We start from the raw sequence: 24,940 nt of genomic DNA on the forward strand, positions 1-24,940 counted from the left end.
CTGAGGTCACAGGCCATGCCTTGCACATCCAGCAAGGCCTAGCAGGGTCTGTTCCTCCCTCCTTCCCTTCTTTTTGATGGAGTCTTGCTCTGTGGCCAGGCTGGAGTGAAGTGGCGCGATCTGAGCTCACTGCAACCTCTGCCTTCCAGGTTCAGGCGATTCTCCTGCCTCAACCTCCTGAGTAGCTGGGATTACAGGCACGCACCACCACACTCAGCTAATTTTTGTATTTTTAGTAGAGACGGGGTTTCACCACATTGGCCAGGGTGGTCTTAATCTCTTGACCTCGTGATCCACCTGCCTCGGCCTCCCAAAGTGCTGGGATTACAGGTGTGAGTCACCGTGCCCAGCCTCAGGTTACTTTCAGCGTAGATGTTCGAAAAGTATTGATGCGCAAGGAAGGACAGTGCAATCTGTGCCGATTTGAGAGTACTCAGCAAGGTGTCTTTCTGGGCAGACCAGCGAGTACTCAGTGGAAGTGGAGATTTTTACAACTACATCAAGGGAGGATAGGGCTAGATATTTGCACATTCATCAGATATGTATTATACACCTAATATGTGCTAGGCACTGTGGGTGGATAGGAATGACACAATGGGACCTTTGCTCTCAAATAATGTATAGTATGGTAGAAGGTTTAGGGGAATGAATCATTAATCACTGCATCCCAAAGAGTATGATAGTTGTTATGATAAAGGATAGTGCAGGCCAGGTGCGGTAGCTCACGCCTGTAATCCCAGCACTTCAGGAGGCCGAGGCAGGTAGATTCCTTGAGTCCAGGAGTTCAAGACCAGCCTGGGCAAGATGGTGAGCCCTTATCCTCATAAAAAATACAAAAATTAGCCCGGTGTGATGGTGGCACAACTGTAGTCCCAGCTACTCAGGAGGCTGAGGTGGGAGGATTGCTTGAGTCTGGGAGGCAGAGGTTGCAGTGAGCTAAGATCCTGCCACTGCACCCAGCCAGGGTGACAGATTGAGACCCTGTATCAAAAAAAAAAAAAAAAAAAAAAAAAAAGGTAGTGCAGGGTGATGTAGGACCATATTGTGGGTGGTGAACACCAAGGAAGATTTACTACTTTTGAAGAATAATAGTAGCTATAATATGGTGTGTCTACTCATCTTTCCAAGTATTTGTGGGTATTTATTTAGTTCTCCTAAAACCCCAACGTAGATGCTGTTGTCACCCCCATTTTATAGAGGTTGGACATCAGCAGCATAGGTGGAAGCGTCAAGACTTGAACGCAGGCAATCCAAAGCTAGAGCCCTCAACCTCAACCCCTAAACTACATTGCTTACATGATGGGAATTCCTGGGACAAAGAAGGGTTAGAGAAAAGGCTCTGCCAGGCCAGGAGAAGGGCAGATTAAAAGGCAGAGGCAAGTAGAAGGGCTGGAGTGGGGAGTGGAGGTGAGGTGAGGGAGCTAGGTGGATAGGCGACAGTCGGGTTATGAGGCTGTTATTGCTCAGATAAGGAGTTGGAACTAGTTCCGAAATCATGGGAAGGCTAAAGGATTTTAAACCAGGAAGAGACATGATTAAATCTGTGTTTCCGTAAGACTGTTGTTTCAGTATCAGGATAGATTGGAGTGGGGCCAGAGTGGCAATGGGGAGGGCCGTGAAAAGCCTATTAAAGTAATCTGGGTGAGGAGTGATGAGAGATGAGAGCTTGGTTTCAGACAGCGGCCGTCGGAGTGATGAATGGAAGGTTGACGGATTTGAGAGTCTTTAAGGAAGTGAGGTCTGTAGGACTTGGTGTCAAACTGATGTGGGGGTACATTTCTAGTTCATATGAATCGTTACTTGAGTATAAGGAGAGGAGAACAAATCGTGAATTTAGTGGTGGGAATGCTCAGTTCGAGATTCCTGTTGGACATTTAAGAGAGCTCTGTACCTTTGCAAATATATGACTTGTATTATTTTTAATTTCCTTCCTTCCTTCCTTCCTTCTTTCTCTCTCTGTCTCTTCCTTCTTCCACCTGATGGCACAAGAAAAAAATAAGCATTATTAACAGTTGTTGGCGATGTATTTATTTACTTGCCAAGCCTTCTGCTAAGTGCTGCATTTTTGTTGTTGTTGTTAAATGACTTTACATTGAAAAGTTACAACTCTGATGTAAATATGTATGGCATAGGAAGGCAAAAAGGGAATGAGAGAAAATAACCAAGTATGGGGAAATAGAATCATCTTTCTAATGACACAGATAAGGGCACCCTAGATGAGTTTACTGTGGTTCACACTGACTTTACTGGGTTCCACAAAGACCGGTCTACTGACCAGAGGTTCTCCATGATCAAGTCATACTCCTGCCCACATGCAAGAGTGAAATCAATTCCTCAAGGGCTTGCACACCTACACCACAGAAGACACTTAAAATATTATCTCCATTTTATCTGCAACTCATCACACAAAACCATACAAAAGCTAACCATTTCTTATTTAGAAGACAGTTACTATTTACAAAACTGCCAAGAGCAGCTCACATTTTTTTTTCTTTTATTTATTTTAAAAATAGGGTTTCACCATGATGTCCAGGTTGGCCTCGAACTCCAAGGCTCAAGTGATAACCTCACCTTGGCCTCCCAAAATAATAGGCATGAGCAACCATGTCCAGCCAACTCACATTTTTCTTTCTTTTTCTTTTTTCTTTTCTTTTTCTTTTTTTTTTTTGAGATGGAGTCTCACTCTGTCACCCAGGCTGGAGTGCAGTGGCACAATCTCAGCTCACTGCAACCTCCATCTCCCGGATTTAAGCAGTTCTTTGGCCTCAGCCTCCCGAGTAAGAGAACACGAGAGCTTGGAACACAAAAAGTAAACTAGGAAGGACTACCATGTTAAGTCCTGGATATTAATTAACTTGCTTAATCCTCACAACAGGTCTGTAAAATTACTTACATTGTGACAGATAAAAGGATGGGAATGTAGAGAGAGGTTAAGAAATTTGCTGAGTTGCTAAGAAAACAAGTGGCCAAGCTAGAACTCAAATCCTGGGTTTGATCCATACCAATGCTGTCCAATAAAGCTTTCTGCAATGATGAAAATGCTCTCTATCTGTACTGTCCATGATGAAGCCACCAGCCACGTGTGAATGTTGAGTACTTGAAATACTGGTGTGACTAAGGAACTGCATTTTTAATTAATTTAAATTTATGTAGCCACATGTGACTAGTGACCACGTATTGGACAGTTCAGTTCTGTGCTCCGCTGTGTTTGGGAGTTACCAGCATATCCATAATAATTGAAGTCTTGAGTGTGATAAGATCTCACAAAGAGATGAATTGCAGTAGATTTTAACCTTGTATGGTCCCAGGCATATTTGAGAATCTGATGAAGGCTGTAAACTTCTATCAGGAACATATAGTATTATTGCACATTATATTGATAACAATTTCAGAGGTCCACAAAACTTAGATTTCCCTGATATAAAACAGGAAGAAGCAAGAACCCCATGGAATGTAAACTCCTTAGGAGCAGAGACCTTGTCTGGTTTGTTTACTGCTCTATACCCAGTGTCTAGATTTTAGAACAATGCTTAGTGCATAGTTGACGCTTGGTAATTTTCAATGAGTGTCTGAATGAGTCCTGGGAAACATTTTAGGATCAAGTAGAAGAAGAGCCCAAGAAACTTCCCCAGAAAAAGAAGTGAAAGTAGGACAAAACACACGAAGCAGGAGAGAGTAATGCCAGAGAAGGCAAGAAGTGTGCGTTTCAAGAATGAGAATAATCATCAATGTCAGACCTGCCTGGCTGGTCAAAGATTAAGATTTAACTATCGTCATTGGTCTTGGTGTAACAGAGGTTGATAAAACCAAGGAGAGGTAGGCATGGGTGCATATTATAACAGATTAATTCATAAAGCAGTGGTGAAGAAGTGGGGGCTTTGAATATAACATCCAGTGAACCTCAAATCCTGGTTACCCCCCAGAATCATTTTTAAGCTTTTGAAAAAAAAAACATTCCTGGACAGGTTCAGACTCTGACTTCACACATTTGGAGAGGGGCCAAGGAATCTGTATAGTAAAGCTCCTGAATTTATTATAATATTGTTTTAATGGAAGTTCAGCAATTACCAGGTAGTATGTATATTCTTGCAATAAAATGACCATCAAGAGAGGACAACTAAGGCTGGGTGTGGTGGCTCATGCCTAAAATCCCAGCACTTTGGGAGGCCAAGGCAGGCAGATCACCTGAGGCCAGGAGTTCGAGAAAAGCCTGGCCAACATGGCAAAACCCTGTCTTTGCTAAAAATACAAAAATTAGCCCGGTGTGGTGGCACAGGCCTGTAATCCCAGCTACTCAGGAGGCTAAGGTGGGAACTTGAACTTGGGGGGCAGAGGTTGCAGTGAGCCAAGATCGTGCCACTGCACTCCAGCCTGGGCAACAGAGCAAGACTGTCTCAAAAAAAAAAAAAAAAAAAAAGAAAAAAGAAAAAAAACTGGAGGGAGAGCCTTTCTTTTGTTAAACACAGACATGGGCATGTTCAGAGGTGAACTGTTTTATTTTTTTAGTGACATGGTTTCACCCTGTCTTGGCTGGAGAGCAGTGGTGTGATAATAGTTCACTGTAACCTTGATCTCTTCGGCTCAAGCGATCCTCCCACCTTGGCCTCCCCGGTGAAGCAGCGTTGTGGTCTGGGGTAATACCCGAGGTTCGTCATCTCATGCCAAGAAAATTAAGGACACAGACACACATGAAGAGTGAGTTTAGGAGTGAAGGTTTAATAGGCAAAAGAAAGAGAAAGGAGAACAATTCACCCTTGCGAAAGAGAGGGGCGCCCAAATAGGAATTAGGCCTGGCCTGGTGGAGTGTACCAGATTTTTATAGACAGGCTTGAGGAGGTGGTGTCTGATTTATACAGGGCTCACAGATTGGTTGGACCAGGTGTGACGTTTACATAGCCCCGGGGGAAGGCTGGCCACTCCACCCTAATCTTACTATGCAGATGGGCTTTCCACTGGGCTGGCACCATGTTGTCTGCTCCTTACCATACATGTGGCTGGCAAAGAGAAAGGAAGATGGAGCCACCCTTTTGAACATGCCTAGTCCCAGGTAGCCTTTTCCTGTTGGCATAGCTGCTGGCATTCACCCATGGAAGCTTCCAGCTTGCTTGTCTATGTCTGCAGCTCGATTTTACAGGCTGCTGTTTGTTAGAAAAGAAAATGATTTTGGGGATGCTTTTCATTAATAGAAAAATCTTACGGAGGACTTCCTTACCGTCACTATCTGCCTAAATAATTTCTTTTTTTCTTTTTTGAGATGAAGTCTCGCTCTTGTCCCCCAGGCTGGAGTGCAATGGTGGGATCTCGGCTCACTGCAACTTCTGCCTCCTGGGTTCAAGCAATTCTCCTGCCTCAGCCTCCCGAGTAGCTGGGATTACAGGCGCCGGCCACCACGCCTGGCTAATTTTTGTATTTGTAGTAGAGACAGGGTTTCACCATGTTGGCCATACTGGTCTTGAACTCCTGACCTCAGGTGATCCGCCCGCCTCAGCCTCCCAAAGTGCTGGGATTATAGGCGTGAACCACCACGCCTGGACAATTTCTTCTTAACTCCTATAGCTAGGACTACAGGCACACACTACCGCACCCTGCTAATTTTTGTTTTAATTTATTTTTTGTAGAGATGAAGTCTCACTGTATTGCCCAGGCTGGTCTCAAAACTCCCAGGCTCAAGGGATCCTCCTGCCTCAACCTCCCAAAATGCTGGGATTACAGATGTGAGCCACCTCACCCGGTCCCAATAACCATTAAATAGAGAAGTATTCATGAGTTGTAATGAGCTAGGAAGATATTTAGCTGGATTTTGAATCCCTGAATCTTTGACCAGGGATTCTACCCACTGCTGCAGGTCCCCATGGGAGCCATTAAGCGTTAACCTTCTAACTTGGTAGACACATTCTCAATATTCACATGGTACTTCTAAGTGGTGTTTGAGGATATTGAGGGACGTTGTGTAAGGAATTGGCAGTACCCTAGTCACATTTGTTTACTTATTTTCTATTATTAGACTTTTCCATACCTGCTTGCCAGTGGCACACAGAAACTCTTCTCTTTTATTCTCTCCATCTTTGCTACCTGCATTCTCTTCCCCCATACACCTTTCCTACTTAAGCTGAAACAGTAAATGCCAGAGTCATTTTACATGTAGAAATAATTTAGCATGAAAACCCAGCTCTCTTTTCTGTCTGTGGTGTTGAGGCCCTACTTTTCAGGCTAAGGGCCTCTTCTGTTATCTTTCTCCCATGCACTGGCTATTTCAAAATATTCTGACACACTAACTGAATACTCAGTGTAATAGATATCCACCATTTATGATACACTCACCAAGGGCCTGATACTGCCCTAAACATGTTCCACAGATGATTTCTACCATTTCTAATCCCCACTGCAATGTTTTCTTTTTTTTTTAACTTTTATTTATTTATTTTTAAGTAACGGCAATCTTGAATCCAACAGAACCGCAGTCGTTTAAGGCATGCATTATTACCCACATCTGACTCTTAGAAAAGTGAAATAATTTTCTCAATCTCCCCCTCTGCTAAGTGGCGGAGTCAGGACTAGAATGTGCGTCTCTCTGACGCCATATCCTGAACTCAGATACTGTGACTGGATTATTCACAACTTAATCCTCTGTGCAGTTCTATAAATAGAGGACTAAGTTGTGAGTAATCACAATAAGTCTCCATTTTTCGGGAAATAGGCTAAGGGAGGATAAGTGACTTGGCCAAGGTTAGAAGGCTAATAAGAAACAAAGCCTATGTCCCAAGGACCTCAGTCCAGAAAAACAAAAAAGAAACAAAGCCGGAGGGCAAACCCAGGTTTGTCAGCCTTGGTACTATTTCTACTGTATCACTGCTTAAAATACTGTATTTCCCCATTTTTATTAACAAAGACATCTATAACTGCCACTCAGAGCCTTTTGCAGCTTCTAATTAGCACGAGATAATTGATACTAATAGGAAAGACTGCCTCAGTTGCAACCAGAAGTAAAGAAATGCAGTACATTAGTCTATGCAGCCTTGGTGTGGGTAAATGTGGTTTCCATCAGGCTCTGGAAATACTGCATTACAGCCTACACACCCCCATGACTACTTGGGACCACCTGAATCTCTCAGAACCCCTTCTGGGCATAGGAGGCTATGACTTTTGTAGTATTGCCTGGAAGAGAAAGAGCTGTTTCTCCCTAGGAAGCACCTCCTCGGTAGAGGTTGCCATATTCCGTCTTTCTAGCAGTAAAGCCGTGCCTTTCAGAGGGCAGAAGGACGGCTTCCTGGTGGTGTGTGGGTTTAGTCTGTACTTTCTGCACGTGTCCTGGGTACAGGGAGGGAGGAAGGGAGATCACTGGAATCATGAGAATTTGCCCAGCCTGCATTGCAGAGCTTCCTGGTCACGACCTAGTGAATTTCTGCCTTGTGGAACGTGCTTTGGCTCAGATGCCTATGGATTTTTCCCAGTCCTTCCCAGTGCTGCTAGTATTAATGTGGCCTTCCAGGATAAGCTCCTGAACTAGCATGCTGATCTTAAACAAAACCAGGATTCTGCTTCAGCTGGTTTCCTTCAGGAATATCCCAGATTTTACCAAGAGCTTCCCACCTTATTTAGGAACATGGTCTACTGTTCCAAAATTTAATTTATACAATGAATTTTATCTGAGGCTTGAATGTACAGCAGGAGGATTTAAGTCATCCTAGTTCCATATCTAGCTGTCTTGAGCGAATGGCAAACAGTTGCTTATACAAATTCCCTTCCTTGCAGTGTTAAGCCATCTTTCAGTCATCCGGTGCCCAGGCAAAGACATTCCAAATCCTAGTTTAGAGTTTCTTTTTCAGGGTTTCCAACAGACCGGTCATTTCATCTGTGAGTGCCCTCTGCTGGACTTCCTCCAAGTTCTTTTCAACCTCCTGGATCCCAGAGTGGACCCAGACTGGATGCTTGTCCCACTAAGGCTTTGACTCATCTGGAGTGGAGGGGGATGTGCTTTTTGACCTTGTAGCATTCTGCACTCCTTTATCAACACCCTGCATGGAGGTTGCTTTATTCATGGTCTCAGAAGATTGGTAGATTTATTTAGGGAGGAGCGTGAGTTGCCTGGAGTCCAGGTGGCCTGTATCATTGGAAAAGGCTCATAGAAGAGAAGAATTGAAAGGGTGTGTGTGAGACGGTGAGGCAGTGTCTGAATCTCTGGAAATTCTGCTCAACAATATTATTTCATGGGATTGAGTGGAGAAGTGGTTGGCGTCAATGCATCAATGCATCCATTTAACTTCTTTTTTTTTTTTTTTGAGATGGAGTCTCACTCTGTCATCTAGGCTGGAGGGCAGTGGCACAATTTTGGCTCACTGCAACCTCCATCTCTCAGGTTCAAGTAATTCTCCTGCCTCAGCTTCCCAAGTAGCTGGGATTATAGGCGTGCACCATCACACCTGGCTGATTTTTGTATTTTCAGTAGAGACAGGGTTTCAACATGTTGGCCAGGCTCGTCTCAAACTCCTTACCTCAGGTGATTCACCCGCCTTGGCCTCCCAAAGTACGGGGATTACAGGTGTGAGCCACTGCACCCGGCCCATTTAACTTCTTTAAGACTGTTGAAAAACAAGCTGCAATAATGGGACAAGAGAGGACCAGGCCTCTGCCGAGGGTACTGAAGGAGGACAGATCCAGTATGTACCCTATGCCTGTTGCCACCATGGATTTATCTAGAGTCCCTCCAGCTCAATATTCACTTCTCTGATGTGTTCCCTGCAGCTTTGCAACAGAGGTGTCTGCCAGCTACACCTTATTCATTTTTCTGCTGTTGTTGCATTACAGTCCACAGTGAATATTTGTATGTCTTAAGACGGGGAGCTCCTTGCTGAAGAGACCTTGTCCTGATCATCTTTACAGCACTGTCTCCTAGCACAGTGCTGGGTACATGAGAGTGGTAAATGGAGTTGAACTGGAATGCCTTTTCTTCTCATTTCTGCATATCTTCAGTCTATCCAGTGTCAGCACAAAAACCTTGTTGTTGTTAAGACAGAATTCTCTTACTGGTCCCAGAAGGAGATGACATTTCTGCATTCTGTGTTCCCATAGCACTTAATACATACTATTGAGAGTTATCATTTTTGTGCTTTTAAATACAGTTATTTATGTTGAATCTTACTTTCCAGATTCTAAGCACTTTGAGAGCAGGATCTTTGTTTGATTCATGTCTTTCTTTCCCTATAACCCACAAAATGATGCCTTGCATATAGAATAATAGCACCTAGCATTTATATAGCAGTTAAAATGTGACAGATGCTCTTTTCCATACTTCACATTTCTTTTTCTTTCCTCCTTCTTTCTCTTTCTTTCTCTTTTTCTTTCCCTCTTCTTTGACTCCCGTCTCCTCCTCTCCCCCCCACTTCTCCCCCTCCCCTCTCCCTCCGCTCTCCCTTCCTTCCTCTCCCCTTTCCTCCCCTCCCCTCCCCTCCCCTCGCACAGTGCTGGGTACATGAGAGTGGTAAATGGTAAATGGAAATGGAAATTGAAATTGTAAGCGGTAAATGGAATTGTCACTGGACTAGCTGTCTTGAGTGAATGGCAAACAGTTGCTTATACAAATTCCCTTCTTTGCAGAGTTAAGGCATCTTTCAGTCATCGATGCCAAGGCAAAGTCATTCCAAATCCTAGTTTAGAGTTTCTTTTTCACGGTTTCCAAAAGACAGTTTCATCTGTTAGTGGCCTCCCCTTCCCCTCCCTCCCGTCTCTCTTCCTTTCCTCTCCCTCCCCTCCCTTCCCTTCCTTCCCTTCCTTCTCCCTTCCTTCTCCCTTCCTATCCTTTCCCTTTCTCTTTCCTTCCCTTTCCTTTTCCCTTTCCCTTTCCCCTTCTCTTTCCTTCCGTTTCCCTTCCCTTCTCTTCTCTTCTTTTTTTTTTTTTTTTTTTGAGACGGAGTCTCACTGCATCGCCCAGGCACGATCTCGGCTCACTGCAACCTCTGCCTCTCTGGTTCAAGTGATTCTCCTGCCTCAGTCTCCCAAGTAGCTGGGATTACAGGTGCTCGCCATCAAGCCTGGCTAATTTTTTTCTTTTTTTTTTTTTTTTAGTAGAGGCGAGGTTTCACCGTGTTGGCCAGGCTGGTCTCGAACTCCTGACCTCAGGTGATCCACCTGCCTCAGCCTCCCAAAGTTCTGGGATTACAGGCGTGAGCCACCACACCCGGCCTCTTCTCTTTTTCTTTCTTTTTCCTTCCTTCCTCCCACCACAGTCTTCCAAGTAACTGGGACTACAGGTGTACACCATCATGCCTGGCTAATTTTTTTTTTTTAGAGATGGGGTCTCACCATGTTGCCCAGGCTGATTAGGAACTCCTGGCCTCTTCTCTTTTTCTCTTTTTTTTTTTTTTTTTTTTGAGACGGAGTCTCGCTCTGTCTCCCGGGCTGGAGTACAGTGGCGTGATCTCAGCTCACTGCAAGCTCCGCCTCCCAGGTTCACACCATTCTCCTGCCTCAGCCTCCCAAGTAGCTGGGACTACAGGTGCCCACCACCGTGCCCAGCTAATTTTTTGTATTTTTAGTAGAGATGGGGTTTCACCCTGTTAGCCAGGATGGTCTCGATCTCCTGACCTCGTGATCCGCCCGCCTTGGCCTCCCAAAGTGCTGGGATTACAGGCGTGAGCCACCGCGCTCGGTCCTCTTTTTCTTTCTTTTTCCTTTCTTCCTCTCACCACAGTCTTCCAAGTAGCTGGGACTACAGGTGTACACCATCATGCCTGGCTAATTTTTTTTATAGAGATGGGGGTCTCACCGTGTTGCCCAGGCTGATTAGGAACTCCTGGCCTTTTCTGTTTTTCTTTTTCCTTTCTTCCTCCCACCACAGTCTTCCAAGTAGCTGGGACTACAGGTGTACACTATCATGCCTGGCTAATTTTTTTTTTATAGAGATGGCGGTCTCACCATGTTGCCCAGGCTGATTAGGAACTCCTGGGTTTGAGCGATCATCCGGTCTCAGCCTCCCCAAGTGCTGGGATTACAGGCATGAGCCAACCCGCCGGGTTCCGTGTTGTAGTCTCTTAACCATTGTCTTGATGATGCTTCTTGTACACATAGCGTGATATGAATTTTGTTGGATGCACGTAGTTTGATATTTATTTGAAACCAGCGCATAGTTTGAAGGTGACCCATTGTTGCTTTCTTCTCTGCCATCTGAACTGTTTTCTAAGCTATGGGAAGGAAGGCCAGATGGGGCGCCAGAAAGGAGGCGGTCCCTGGTTCTGGTTCCTGAGGCTCCTGGTTGGTTTTCTTTGTTGTTGTTCTGGTTTGGAAGTCAACAGTGCCATCTAGTGGCTTAACTTGCAAATATCAGCTGAGAATTATTTTTCTGAAATCCTGGTACATGGCCTTGAGTCTAGCCCCCTTTATTGGTTTAAAATTTTGATTGCCAGGGGGAGGATGGGGGGACTAAGAAGAACCAGCTCATCCTGGCTCAGCGGGGTCAAGTGTGACCTCTGCTTTGAAGAGGCTGCAATGCTGATTGTGGTTGGCTTGGTTGAGCCCCGTTGACTGTTGTAAGTGGTGTGTTCTCCTGCTGTGTAGACCCTGCCTCTGGAGCTGTGTGGGCTTTGGAATTTGAGTTACAGTCATCTGTGTGCTGCCTACTGTGGAGTGACACTTGTCCCAGGTTGTATATAAGAGGATGCTTGATGCATATAACAGGCCAGTTCCAAGTAAGACATCTCATGAGTTAACAACATTGTAGAGAATTTGGTTATGAGGAGTTCGTAATAGGCAAGTCCATCCGAGCTGGCAAAGTGAAAATGATGAGCAGCCACTGCATCGTGAACAAGCCGTAAAAACGTGCTGCATGGAAAGGAAAGAGCAAAGGATTCCCTACACAGTGAGTTCTGCCGAGCAGCTGGAGGCTTTGTGTACGGCGCTGTTCTGGTTTCTGGTGTGTGTGGTAACGTGTATGGTTTCTTGTGTCTGTGTTTGAAAGCTGGATGTAAATTGCTTTTCAGGTCATTTACTTCTTGCTGGAAGAATGGAACATAAGAGCATGTGGTAACTGTAACCACAGAACTCGTGCTTTGGCTGAGAGTGTACAGACACTGGAGCAAGCACTTGCTCTGCAAGATTGTCCAGTTTGCGTTCTGCTGGGCATCTAGGCTAAGGAATATCCTCTGTAGAGACCAGTGCACCTTAGTGCAGCAGATGATCCACCAGAACAAGGAGAAAATGATGGGTATGTGGTAGCCTTGGTTATAGTGACATTTATGGTAATAGGGATTTATTATTAGTAGAACCTATGTAAAGCAGAGGTTGGCCAACTTTCTGGTAATAAGGATTTATTATTAATAGAACCTATGTAAAGCAGGGGTTGGCCCACTTTCTCTGTACAGGGCCAGATGGTGAGCACTGTGGGCTTTGTGGGCCTATAGTGCCCACAACTCTGCCTTAGTTACTCAATTCTGCCTTCACCACTCAGCTCTGACATGGTAGCAGGAAAATAGATAAAGATAATATGTAAATGTAGGCGTGACTGTGTTCCCGTAAAACTTCATTTCTGGACACTACATTTAAATTTCACATCATTTTCACCTGTCATGAAATATTCTTTTTTGGATTTTTTTTCTTCCAACCACTAAAAAGTACAAAAAGCATCCTTAGCTCACGGGGCTGAGCGAAAACATGTGGCTCTAGGTTGAGCCTAGAGTTTCTAGTTTGTGGACTCCTGATCAGATGGCTGGAGTATTTAATAATAATTAATGAAAATGATTTGTTCATCAGCTATGTGGGCAGTTAGTGTCATGAGTGTCTGATAAGCTTTTCTCTCCCTGGAGTAAAAGGAAAGGTCATTATTTCCCATATTACTATAAGATGTGACCTCCCAAAAGAACTCTGCCTGAACTAAAGCTGTGTAATTATCTCACCTACAGTGCTTTAAGGTGTGGGGTTCCACCCTTTATTCCTTCTTCTATTTCTTATCCTCCTCAGCCTCCCCCGGAGGCAGAGTAGCAGACTAAGTGACCCCAGACCCCATCCAACCTTTTGCCTTACTGGGGAAGCAGAGTAGGTGACTCCTGGCCCCATCCAGTCTTCTGTCTTACTGGAATCTCCCTCCTCCCACACCTCTCACACCCTTCCCCCAACACCCCACCCAGTCCACGTCAGTGGTTTGAGAGTCTCTGGTGGGCTGAGGAGAATGGGATTATAATCCCATCAGAGAGAGGAAGAGGAGTGGGCAGAGAGAATGCTGGAGGCATTTGCTGGTTGTGGTATATATAGCCAGGGAAGAGCGTGGTAGCAGGGCGAGATGGGCCTCTTCTGTTTTGGCTGGCAAAAGACAGTCTGCAGGTGTGATGGCCGGGGATTTTACCAGCCTTGTGTCGTTTCTCATATGGTCTAACTGTGCATTCTCTATGCTAGACTTACTTGGGGGAACTTGTATCTTTAAAATTTTGTAAGCCCATGTCTTTGTCTAGTTGAAGTCTAAGTGACCTCCCCCAGGGTTGAGAAAGCAGCTGAAGTTAACGGTTGATATCCTGTGTCTTTCCTCAGCAGCCAACAGAGCAGTCAGCAGAGCAGCCACGATGACGATTCTAGCAGGTTCCTGAGTCCTCGAGCGCGGGAAGAAAGGTACGGTCCAACTTGGAGGGCGAGATGGGGGCAAAGAATAGAGGAGGTGGGGTGGAATGTTTGAGGAAGATTGTGCCTCTGCTCTGTGCAAAAAAAATGTGGAAAACTGAAGAGGAATGGGAGAGCCTCAGACCAAGACGAAACTTTCACCCCAGAAAGGAAAAGGGGCAACACAAAGGGGCTGGTCTGGAGGCTTTTTGTGTTCAGCAAAAGAAGTCAACATGTGGCAAAGCAAATAGGTTGAAAAGACTTCATACTGAGCCGGGCGTGGTGGCTTACACCTAATCGCATTACTGTGGGAGGTCGAGGCGGGTGGATCACTTGAGGTCAGGAGTTCGAGACCAGCCTGGTCAACATGGTGAAGCCTCATCTCTACTGAAACTACAAAAATTAGCCAGACACGGTGGCATGTGCCTGTAATCCCAGCTACTCCGAGGCTGAGGCAGCAGAATCGCTTGAACCCGGGAGGCGGAGGTTGCAGTGAGCCAAGATCGTGCACTCCAGACTGGGCGACAGAGGGAGACTCCATCTAAAAAAAACAAAAACAAAAAACAAAACCTTACAGTGGAATTAGGACTTGAGTCATGCCCTACAGGTTGGGTACAATGTGGATCAGGAGGTGAAGGGCATTTTGGGCCTGAGGAAGTTGCATAGCCCAGGATGTCAGGTGTCGGATGGCGTCAGATGGCAGCAGGGTTAATGAAAAATGAGGCGGGATGTCTGCGATGCAATGAGAATATAGAGGCTCTTCAATGCTTGGTTGAGGATGGGAGATACAGCTAGCTAAGCACTCAGTGTGAGGCCCAGCCCGCGCCTGCTTCACGCGGTGCCTGTGAATGGTAGACAGTGGTGGATTTGCCGTAGCAAGTTAAACTTCTTTGCCTACAGAAAGCTGATGGTATTGATGTTAACTAAAAGGAAGTCTCAGCTGGCCTGCCGCGGAGGCTCTGCTTTTCGTCTAGCTCTGTTTATCGTTTTTATCAACGAGCTGGGTGAAAAAGCAGAAGGTGCTTTTACCACATGTGTCAACTTATGGTGGACCCTCTGCTGAGAGGGGGTAGAGGACACTAAGTATGATGGAATCAAGATTTATTATTATTTTGAGTAGAACAATGGGTGGAAACCAAGGAGATGCTTTCTTTTTAATGGAAATGTGATTTTTTTTTTTTCCTTAGAGTCTCGCTCTGTCTCATAGGCTGGAGTACAGTGGTGCAATCTCAGCTCACTGCAACCTCCACCTCCTGGGTTCAAGTGATTCTCCCACCTCAGCCTCCAGAGTAATTGGGGTTAGAGGCATGTGCCACCACACCCCTCTAATTTATAATTTTAGTAGAGACGGGGCTTCACCGTGTTGGTCAGGCTGGTCTTGAACTCCTGGCCTCAAGTAATTCACCTGCTCCGGCCTCCCAAAGTGCTGAGATTACAAGTGTAAGCCACCATGCCCGGCTCACTATGAAGTCTTGAAATGTCTATGAAATATGATATTATCTTGTATATTTATATTAGAAAAGATTTATTTCACAAGTGTAGATTTGCCACAGGGAGCCTAATTTGATAGGATTTCATGTGAAAAAGAAAGAATATTTTTATTTTCCAGCCAAATATGAGCCAATAATATGACACAACTACCAAATGATCTTTGAAAGTTTTTAATTCATTCATGGGAGCAGGGTGCATGGATTAAAAGAAAAAAAAAAAGACGTCACTGTAATCTGTACTAGTATGATCATATTTCATGGATTATTCCAGTTCTTTGGAAGTGGATACTGATGCATTAGAGTCCAGAAAAGAATGATTATATGATAAATATATCATTATAATATGAGTTGGTTGTGGCCCTGCACGGCGGCTCACACCTGTAATCCCAGCATTTTGGGAGGCTAAGGCAGGCAGATCACTTGAGGCCAGGAGTCTGAGACCAGCCTGGCCAACAAGGGGAAGCCCCGTCTCTGCTAAAAATACAAAAATTAGCCAAGCATGATGGTGCACACCTGTAGTCCCAGCTACTCCAGAGGCTGAGGCAGGAGAATCACTTGAACCCAGGAGGTGGAGGTTGCAGTGAGCCAAGACTGTGCCACTGCACTCCAGCCTTGGCAGAAAACAAACAAACAAACAAAAAAATGAAAAAAACCAGTTGGTTGAAGGAAAGAAATGTAGCTTGGAAAAGAGATTTTTGGATATCTGAAAGCTGAAGAAATAGAATCGGAGGGTTAGAAGTCAGTGAGAAGGATTGCAGCTTAGGATAAGAAAGCGCTCTTCCGTGATAGAGCTGTACTCACTTGGATTTTCTATCTGAGAACTGAGAGCTGAGTGACTAGCGGGTGGGGCATGTGTACAGTGTGGCTATGCTGAACAAAGGAATGATTCACATTCCAGGCGGGACAGCGAGCGATTTCATCGCGATTCTCAGGATGACACGTAATTTGAAATTGATGAACTGTTTATTTCCATTTAATATTTTCCTTTCTTTTTCTTTTTGTTTTTTTTTTTGAGATAGGGTCTCTGTCACCCAGGCTGAAGTGCAGTGGCGTGATCTCAACTTACTCCAACCTCTGCCTCTAGGGCTTAAGTGATTTTTCCCACCTTAGCCTCCTGAGTATCCGGGACTATAGGCACCTGCCACCATACCTGGCTAATTTTTGTATATTTTTGTAGAGACGAGGTCTTGCCACATTTCCCCAGCTGCTCTGAACTACTGAGGTCAAGTGACCCGCCTGCTTCAGCCCACAAAGTGTTGGTATCACAGGCGTTAGCCACCACCCCACTTAATATCTTCTGACTACACTTGACTGTGGGTAACAAACCGCAGGTAAGGGGGGGACTACTGTAATCTCTCCCTTTCATAGGAGTGTTCAAGCAAAAGCTGGGTGCTGTGTCAAAGGGGATTTAGTTCTGGTTGAGAGAGTGGAACCTCTCTAGTCCTTATTTCTTTAGATTATAAGGTCTTGTGAGTTCTGCCCTAGTTCTCAGTTTTGTGCCCCCTATTAATCAAAACAGTTCAGCTCATCGATTTAGACCCATGTATATGGAGACATGGCACTCCCAAGGAGCAAAGACTAATCATCCTTGTCAAGATGCTTAATCAGGTACGATCTGATCTGATGGCAGTTCTCTCAGTCCCTAGAGTACCCTCCACTGTCTGTGCAAAGCTTTCTAGATTGCAGCAATCATAATCTCAAAATTAGAAGAGGCCACAGAGGTCCCCCAGCACAGCCACCTTCCCTGTGCTATGCACCAAACATCTCCAGAAGTATACTGTCCATTTCTGAGCGTGATGTCTTTGGCTGTTCTTCTACCAGTTCTATGATTGACAGTTCCTTAACTCACTTTATATTATCTCTGCTGCTTGGGGCGTTCCTGGAAGAGATGAGTAGTGCTGAGACGCATATACCCTAATATATTTTTCCCAAGGACATAGCTGCTTGCTAACTAGAGAGAACTCTGCCTTTTGTTTGGTATTTGGGACTTTACATTGATATAAATTCTGTTCTAACTTCTCCTTTCTAACCGCTCACTCCTCCCACCACAGGAAATGTTACAAATATTCTCCCATCTAAACCTCTGCCCAGAAAAACTCTCGATTTCTTCCCTGGTCCGTTGTTCCCATCTTGGCCCACTCGCAGCCCCCTAAGCTCTTGATGGTGGATGGAGATGTTGTTTTGCATCAACTCACTTTGGAGAGTATGAGGAACAGAGAGAATGTGGTCAGAAGTATGCTTCCTCTGGCGGTCCCTGTGACCGGCCCACCCCACCCACCCCCAAAACCTCGGAAATTGGCTCTAGTGTGTGTTCACTCACCGTCGCCCTTCTGAAGAAAGTCTTTGTTCTCTTCTTGGCTGCTGGGTTCCTTCTCCTGGAGAAAACAAGTTTCCGGAGCTCAAATTAGTCTCCCAGGCTCAGCTCAGAACTAACTCACACTCTGCACCTGATTCTTCCTACCCACTTGAGAGTCTCCAGGTGTTTAGGACTTTGATGTGTGATGTTCTGACCTGGGGTGAGATTGGAACCCTGGGGAGATGGGGGCAGTGGTGGGCATCTGGCCTGTGCTCCTCGTTCTGGCCCCCTCTGAGGGACAGTGCACCAAGCCGTGAATGGCGGCATTTCCTGCACTGGTGCGGCCTCCCTGCAGTCCTCTTCTTTACTCTTGGTAATGCCCCTGGGTGGCAGGTGGAGCTGCTGGTATTGTCACTGACTGAAAACGGTCAAGGATGAGGTGGATATTATGGATTTTTTTTTTTCCTGTGGCTGCTTCTAATCTTCCAAACCACATCATCAATTGTACCATGAAAAATTGTTTCATAGAGCAGGTGAAATAATTAACATTGATTTCTTCTACTTTAAAGATTCAAATTATAACCTTTCAGTACCGGATGCACTTTCAACGGGTTTAATAAAATATTGTTTTTTTTTTTTCTTGTTTTTGTGTAAGGTTCGGAACGGTTATCATTAATTTAGAGACTACATAGCTACCCTGCTATACACGGCAGTGGGTAGAATGCTTTCATATGGTGTTCAAACCTAAGGATTTCTGAGAAAGGTTTTTTCCTTATTCACACTGATGCTCTATCCTGAAGGAAAGCCTTTGGAACCATGACAGGAGTAGAGGGTAGGTTAAAGGACTGTGACATACATTTGCTGGGTGGGTGTGGCATGAGCGAGAAGGGTTGATTTTTATGAAAATGTGTTTATTAGGAAATGGAGGTTGTCTCAGAGATAAGAATAATTCTTCCAGGTTTCCAGTAGAAAGCAAAATAGGTAACTTCCCCAAAGTGTGTGTGTAATGGAATGCAGGACATTAATTCATTCTTTTTTTTTCCTTTTGAGACAGTCTTGCTCTGTTACCCAGGCTGGAATAGTGGCACGATCTTGGCTCACTGCAACCTCCACCTCCCAGGTTCAAGGGATTCTTCTGCCTCAGCCTCCTGAGTAGCTGGGACTATAGGTGTGTGCCACCATGCCTGGCTAATTTTTGTATTTTTTGGTAGAGACAGGGTTTCACCATGTTGGCCAGGCTGGTCTAGAACTCCTGACCTCAAGCAATCCACCTGCCTCTGTCTCTCAAAGTGCTGGGATTACAGGCATGAGCCACTGCACCCAGCCTAACTGTGCATTTGTAAAGGCAGTTTACTTAGTGTTACTCAACCCTCAACCGTAGTTACCTCCTTTGTAAAAATTTGATGTCCATTGGATTTTCTTGTAAAGAATACACGAGAAAACAGTCGTAAAGAGCCAGTAAGTAGGTGCTTGACAAATGGTAGCTGCTCGTGCTCTGATTCTGGCTATCATAACATTTTACTCTCAGTTTCCTACCAGATCTTACATTCTTCTGTTCTTGACAAAGCCGGGCACCATGGCTCACCCCTGTAATCCCAGCACTTGGGGAGGCCGAGGTGGGTGGATTGCCTGAGCTCGGAAGTTCGAGACCAACCTGGGCAACATGGCAAAACCCCATCTCTACCAAAAATACAAAAAATTAGCTGGGCATGGTGGCATGTGCCTGTGGTCCCAGCTACTTGGGAGGCTGAGGTACAAGATCCCTTGAGCCTGGGAGGCGAAGGTTGTAATGAGCCTAGATTGTGCCACTGCAGTTCAGCCTGGGTGACAGGGTGAGACCCTGTCTCAAAAAATACAAATAAAAATAAAAATAAAGAAAAAGCAAAGACAGAATGAAGGTATAGAATATTGAGCATCTGCAAATGTCACACATATATACTCCGGATAAATAGACTAAGTTGTGCTATTTCCCCCTCAAGAAACTGATTCTCTTATGGTGTGATATACCTACAAATAAACAAGTATAATAGAATGTAATAGTTGACTTAAAGAATTATGCATAAGGTAATACAACTGAAGAATTTTACAAGCTGGGTGTGGTGGCTCATGCCTATAATCCCAGCAATCTGGGAGGCAGAGAGGGGTGGATCCCTTTGAGGCCTGGAGTTCGAGACCAGTCACCAACATGGCAAAACCCCATCTCTATTAAAAATACAAAGATTAGCCGGGTGTGGTGGTGTGCGCCTGTAGTCCCAGCTACTCAGGAGGCTAAGGTTGGAGAATCACTTGAGTCCGGGAGGCAGAAAGTGCAATGAGCTGAGATCGCACCACTGCACTTCACCGTGGACAACAGAGTGAGACTCTGTCTCAAAAGAAAATGAAGAAGTTCACTAAGTGCTTACTATGTACTTAAACCTGTGCAGTAAACTTTGCATACATTTTAAAATATAATCCTCTCAACAGCCCTATCAAGTACATGCCATTATCTGCATATTAGAGTTTAGAAAAACCAAGGCTTGGGGAATTAAACTTGCCACAGAGAAACACAGCTACTGTTTGGGGTGAGGGCAGGGGTGGGAGGGTTTCCAGAAAACTCCACAGAGGGGGCTGTGCTTCAGCTGAGAACTGCAAGAGGAGTAGGAGTCTGTCACATGGACAGCATTTGCAAGCGAGGGAACAAGATGTACATAAGCATGGAGGCGGGAGAAAGCAAGGCATGTTCAGGAACCACAAATACTTCAGTGTGCTGCAGCATCATATTCTAGGAGAGGGGTAGTTAGTGAGTGGCCAGGAAAGGCCTTTGGACAGGTAGGCAAGTGCCTGGTCATGCCATGTCCTGCTGTAATAAGGAGTGAGTGTTCTTTATGGATGATTGGAAACCACTACGTTATGTTTTTTTGTTTGTTTGATTTTATTTTTTTAGAGATGGAGTCTTGCTCTGTTGCCCAGGCTGGAGTACAGTGATGCAGTCTCGGCTCACTGCAACCTCCTCCTCCTGGATTCAAGTGAATGCCCTGTCTCAGCCTCCTGAGTAGCTGGGATTAGCTGGGCGTCCGCCATCATGCCCAGCTAATTTTTGTATTTTTAGTAGAGACAGGGTTTCACCATGTTGGCCAGGCTGGTCTCGAACTCCTGACCTCAGGTGATCTGCCTGCTTTGGCCTCCCAAAGTGCTGGGATTACAGATGTGAGCCACCGCACCCAGCTGCCACTGAGTCATGTTGAGAAACGGAGTACCCGTGTGTCTTAGTTCAGGCGGCTATAACAGAATACCATAGACTGGGTGTCTTGTACATCACAGAAAATTATTTCTTTCCATTTTGGAGTCCGGGAAGTCCAAGACCAAGATGTGGGCATTCAGCGGGTGGTGAGGTCCTGTTGTCTTCATAGACAGCTGTCCTCTTGCTGTGTCTTACATGGTAAAAAGGAGAACTCTGGTCTAGTGAGCCCCCTTATAGGGGCACTAGTTACATTCATGAGGGCTCCATTTTCATGATTTATGACCCCGCCTCTTAACACCATTGCACTGGAGGCTAGGATTTCAACATATCCAGTTGGGGGTGGGGCACCAACACTGAGTCTATAGCACCAGGTCGCTCCCAAATATTCCTGTGAGAAAAATCACACCTGAGAGGTGTTCAGAGTTGAGTCCTAGCCCCTCCAGGGCTGTGGGGGACGGATACCTCCCCCAGGGGCTCTCCAGGCTGGGCATTTGGGCATGGTGGATGCCAACCTGGATAACCTGTGGCCCAGCATTAACTGCCTGCCTGGCCCTGCTGTCTGCTAGGCAGGGATTCCAAGACGAAGACGTGGTCCCTGCTCTTGAGTAATTCTGCAGCCCCATGACTTAACGTGGCCATCAGGCATCAAGAACAAGGCTATGTGGGTGATGACACGTGGGAATGGAGGTGTGAACCTGGGGAGCCGATCTTCTCCCCTTGCCACCCCACGGCCCCAACTGAAAGCTTTGGCCCTCCTCCTCCCCCCTCGCCACCCCACGGCCCTGACTGAAGGCTTTGGCCCTCCTCCTCCACTGTCACACTCAGTGAGGGGGAGCCCTACCCCAGAAGTGTATCTCACGAGAGCATCAGGGACACGGTGAAAAAGTGATGCTCAAGGGAGACAGGAAGAGAGAGCAACATAAAGAAGTGGCTCCATGCCCATGGTGCACCCTGGTCAGCAGAGGAAGGAGTGTGGGACCCGATGGAAATTTGGAGCTCAGGGGAAATGGTGGGAGGGCTTTACCTCTCTTGTGTAGCCCCTCAAGATTGACCCCTTGATGGCCCAGGAACAGCAGGTGCTAGAAGAATGGTATCCATGTGAGCATGGAAATGAGGCAGATTCTGGGGCCACCGGACCAAGGGGAGGGAAGGGCTCATCAGCACCCACCCAGGGAGCCTGTCCATTTATGTTCCCAGATAAAGGGTCCTAGAAGAGTTAAAAAAAAAAAAAAAAGAAAAAAAAGAAAAAAAAAAGAAATCATGCCTGGCCTGTGGTTAATGTGTATGTGCCTACTAGTAGTAGTATCATAAAAATACTGGGTCGAGGAGGAAGGATTTGAGGTGCAGAGGTGGCAGTAAGTTTAATTTAGACATGTAGCGTGAACTACTCGTGGAGTGTGCCAGTGGAGAGATACACTGGGCCATTGGCTACGCCGTTTGAAGCTCAGGGGACGAGACTGAGCATGCTAGTTGGGCAGCCACCACTATTGAAGAGCACAGCAATGAGAATGTAGTTGAGGCAAGAGTCTTAGGATTAGCAAAGTTTAAGCAGAAGACAAAGGAAGGAAGAATTTTAAAAGATTGTCCATTGAAGCCAAGATGACTAGGAAATAGTAATGGAGAAGCAAGAAAGAATAGTTAAATAGAAATAGGTAAGAAAAGGACTAAAAGGAATCCTCTGCAGTGGCAATTTGTGGAGATCATTGGTTACCACAGAGCACTTTCAGAAGAGTATATCTGAGGGGAGGGAGAAGAGACTGACCGTAGTGATTTCATTCTAGAAGTCTGCCTGGGAAGAAGAGAAATAGGGAGGATACCTAGAGGGGAACACAGGGATGACTGGGGAAAATTATTGTTTTAATATGGAGAGACAGAAGCACTTTTTTGTAATCTCTGAAGTAGAAATTGATAGCTCAAGGCCGAGAATTTCAGAGAGGGTAAATTCATTTGTTCATTCATTCAAAAAACTGATCAATTATGCACTATCGGCCAAATGTGATGGCTGGTGCCTGTAATTCCAGTGCTTTGGGAGGCTGAAGTGGGAGGATCACTTGAGGTTAGGAGTTTCAGACTAGCCTGGGTAGCCTGGCAAAACCTCGTCTCTACAAAAAATAGCTACTGCACTCCAGTCTGGGCGTAGAGCAAGACCCTGTCTCAAAAAAGAAAGAGCACTATGTACTGGGGTTTCCAGTCTTGTTGAAGGGAGAATATTAAACACGTTTGAGAATATGCAAACTTGGAATTTGGATGGGTGTCTTAAAGGAAGGGGACATAGTACCAGGCAAAGTGTACCGAAGAAGCTGGACCCGGCCAGAGGGGTTGGGGCCAAGGTGTAAGGCTTGGGCAAAGACTAGAAGGATGAATTGGAAACAGTGATGTGAGACAGATGAGATGGTATGGATGAGATGAGGCAGGAGCTTTGATGGCCAGGATGACCAGGATATAGTAATAGAGAAGCAAGAAAGAATAGTCAAAAGAGTCTTGGTCTTTATTTTACAGCCCAGGAAGCCACTGAAGATCTTTGAGACAGGAGATGACAGGATCAGATTTGCTTATGAAAAAATTGCTCACAAAAACACAGAGGCTGTTTCATGGATACTGGGAGATCAGCTGAGGTCCTTAGGAGACTGTTACTATATCTAAGCTAAGGATGTTTGTGTCTTGGAATGTGGATGGTGATAGTGCAAAAAAGAAGTAGACAAATTCAAGATATATTTAGGAGATAAAATGTCCAGGGCTTGATGATGAATTGGGTACATATGGGTGTGAGAGAAGGGAGGTGTTCAAAGTTGAGTCCTAGGATTCCAGCTTGCTCAGCTAGGGGGTGCCATCTGTTGAAAGATAAGGAAGCAGAGTTTTAGAGGAGGCAAGAGAAGGTGGGTCCAGATCACAGGTGAGAAGATTACCTTTGAACAGGAGAGACTGATTGAGATGGATGCAGTGAGTTCCTAGGTGCTATGGTAGGAAGGCGAGGAGGTTCGTGGCAGCAGTATATTTTCTCTGTGTGATGGAAAATGATGTCTCCTAACTGAGATCAGTGAAGGTGGAATGAGAATAGTGTGATGTTTAGATATAATTAATTTTTGAACTTTTTTTGTGTCAGCTTTTCTCCAAGTACCTTAAAAGACATTTGTGGCTGGGTGCAGTGGCTCATGCCTGTAATCGCAGCACTTTGGGAGGCTAAGGCGGGTGGATCACCTGACAGCTTGGTCAAAATGGTGAAACTCTGTCTCTACTAAAAATACAAAAATTAGCAGGTGTGGTGGTGCATGCCTGTAGTCCCAGCTGCTTGGGATGCTGACGCACAAGAATCATTTGAACTCAGGAGTCAGAGGCTGCAGTGACCCGAGATTGCACCACTGTACTCCAGCCTGGGCAACAGAGCAAGACTCTCTCTCTCAAAAAAAAGGACTTTCGTGTCTTACATGTCATGTTAGGGCTCACCTCATTTCTTCCAGTTGAGGGAGGGAGTTGAGTCTTATCACACCTATTTTATAGGTGCAGGAGTAGGCTGTGGCTAATTCTGTTGCAGCACTTACCATATCCTTGTGTGCTATGTGATTTATCTGTCTCCCTGTTAGTTGATGAGATCCTGGGGACAGAAACTGTATATTTCTGTTGTCTCTTGTGCCCAGCACAGAGTAGGTGCTCGGAAATGGTTTGGGATTTGGAATTCAGGAACAAATGAATGGAGAAACCAAGGTACTGGCATTTGAGGTCAAGGGGCAAGTTTTAGGAGTTGACGCCGTCGTGCTAGAGTAAGATCGTCACTGCCAACTCGGGTCTAGCCACTGGGATAGATAGCTTCCTAGTAGAAGAAGAAGTCTTTTCAATTTTGCTTATTCTGTCCCAGAAATATGTCCCCAGTAGTATATTTCCAGAATAGTCTAGCTCTGTCTACCTGCCTGGCCAATGAATTCCCCATGGACTCACGGACACTCCCGTGATCCCTTACCATGGGGAGAAAGCCAAGTTGCAAACCCTCTGGGAGCAGTGCCCGCTGCTCTTCCCCTTCCCCCAGCACCAGCAGCTGACATCACATGCAGGTACAGCTTCATCCTCCTTGTCTGAGGACGAAGGAGGGGAGGAAACTCACCAAGTGCCCAGAGCTCTGCCAGATGTTGAAAGATGGAGGAGGGCTTCATCTGGAGCTGTGGCTTGGGTAAAAGGCAGAGGGGATCTCGGTAACACAGGACCCCAGGCTTGCCCACCCTGGGCCCTCCACCTGCCTGTGTTTTATACTGAACCACAGGGAGGGGAGCGCTTATGTGCAGGAGTCCACAGTTGACAGCTGGGGTAGCTGCAGGGGCAGCAAGTCCACGCAGCTCCAGAGTGAGCCCCCAGCTCTTGAGGTCT

General features: G+C 45.7%; 1 protein-coding gene across 20 annotated transcripts in view; it reads left to right on the top strand.

The window, feature by feature from the left end:
• Positions 1-24,940, top strand: part of GRAMD1B (GRAM domain containing 1B) — a 273,617-nt gene that overhangs the window by 109,309 nt on the left and 139,368 nt on the right. For 15 of the 20 annotated variants that reach the window (XM_065529130.1, XM_074015487.1, XM_065529138.1 and 12 more), the window contains one exon: positions 13,513-13,590. The exons of 1 other annotated variant lie outside the window; for it this stretch is intronic. In XM_065529130.1, coding sequence (XP_065385202.1) covers positions 13,513-13,590 — 78 coding nt within the window. The remainder of the gene's footprint in view (positions 1-13,512; positions 13,591-24,940) is intronic. 4 more of the 20 variants (XM_065529139.1, XM_065529132.2, XM_074015488.1 and 1 more) reach the window with 1 other exon arrangement.

The sequence above is a fragment of the Macaca fascicularis genome, chromosome 14 (assembly GCF_037993035.2).
Source record: "Macaca fascicularis isolate 582-1 chromosome 14, T2T-MFA8v1.1".
Classification (NCBI taxonomy): Eukaryota; Metazoa; Chordata; class Mammalia; order Primates; family Cercopithecidae; genus Macaca; species Macaca fascicularis.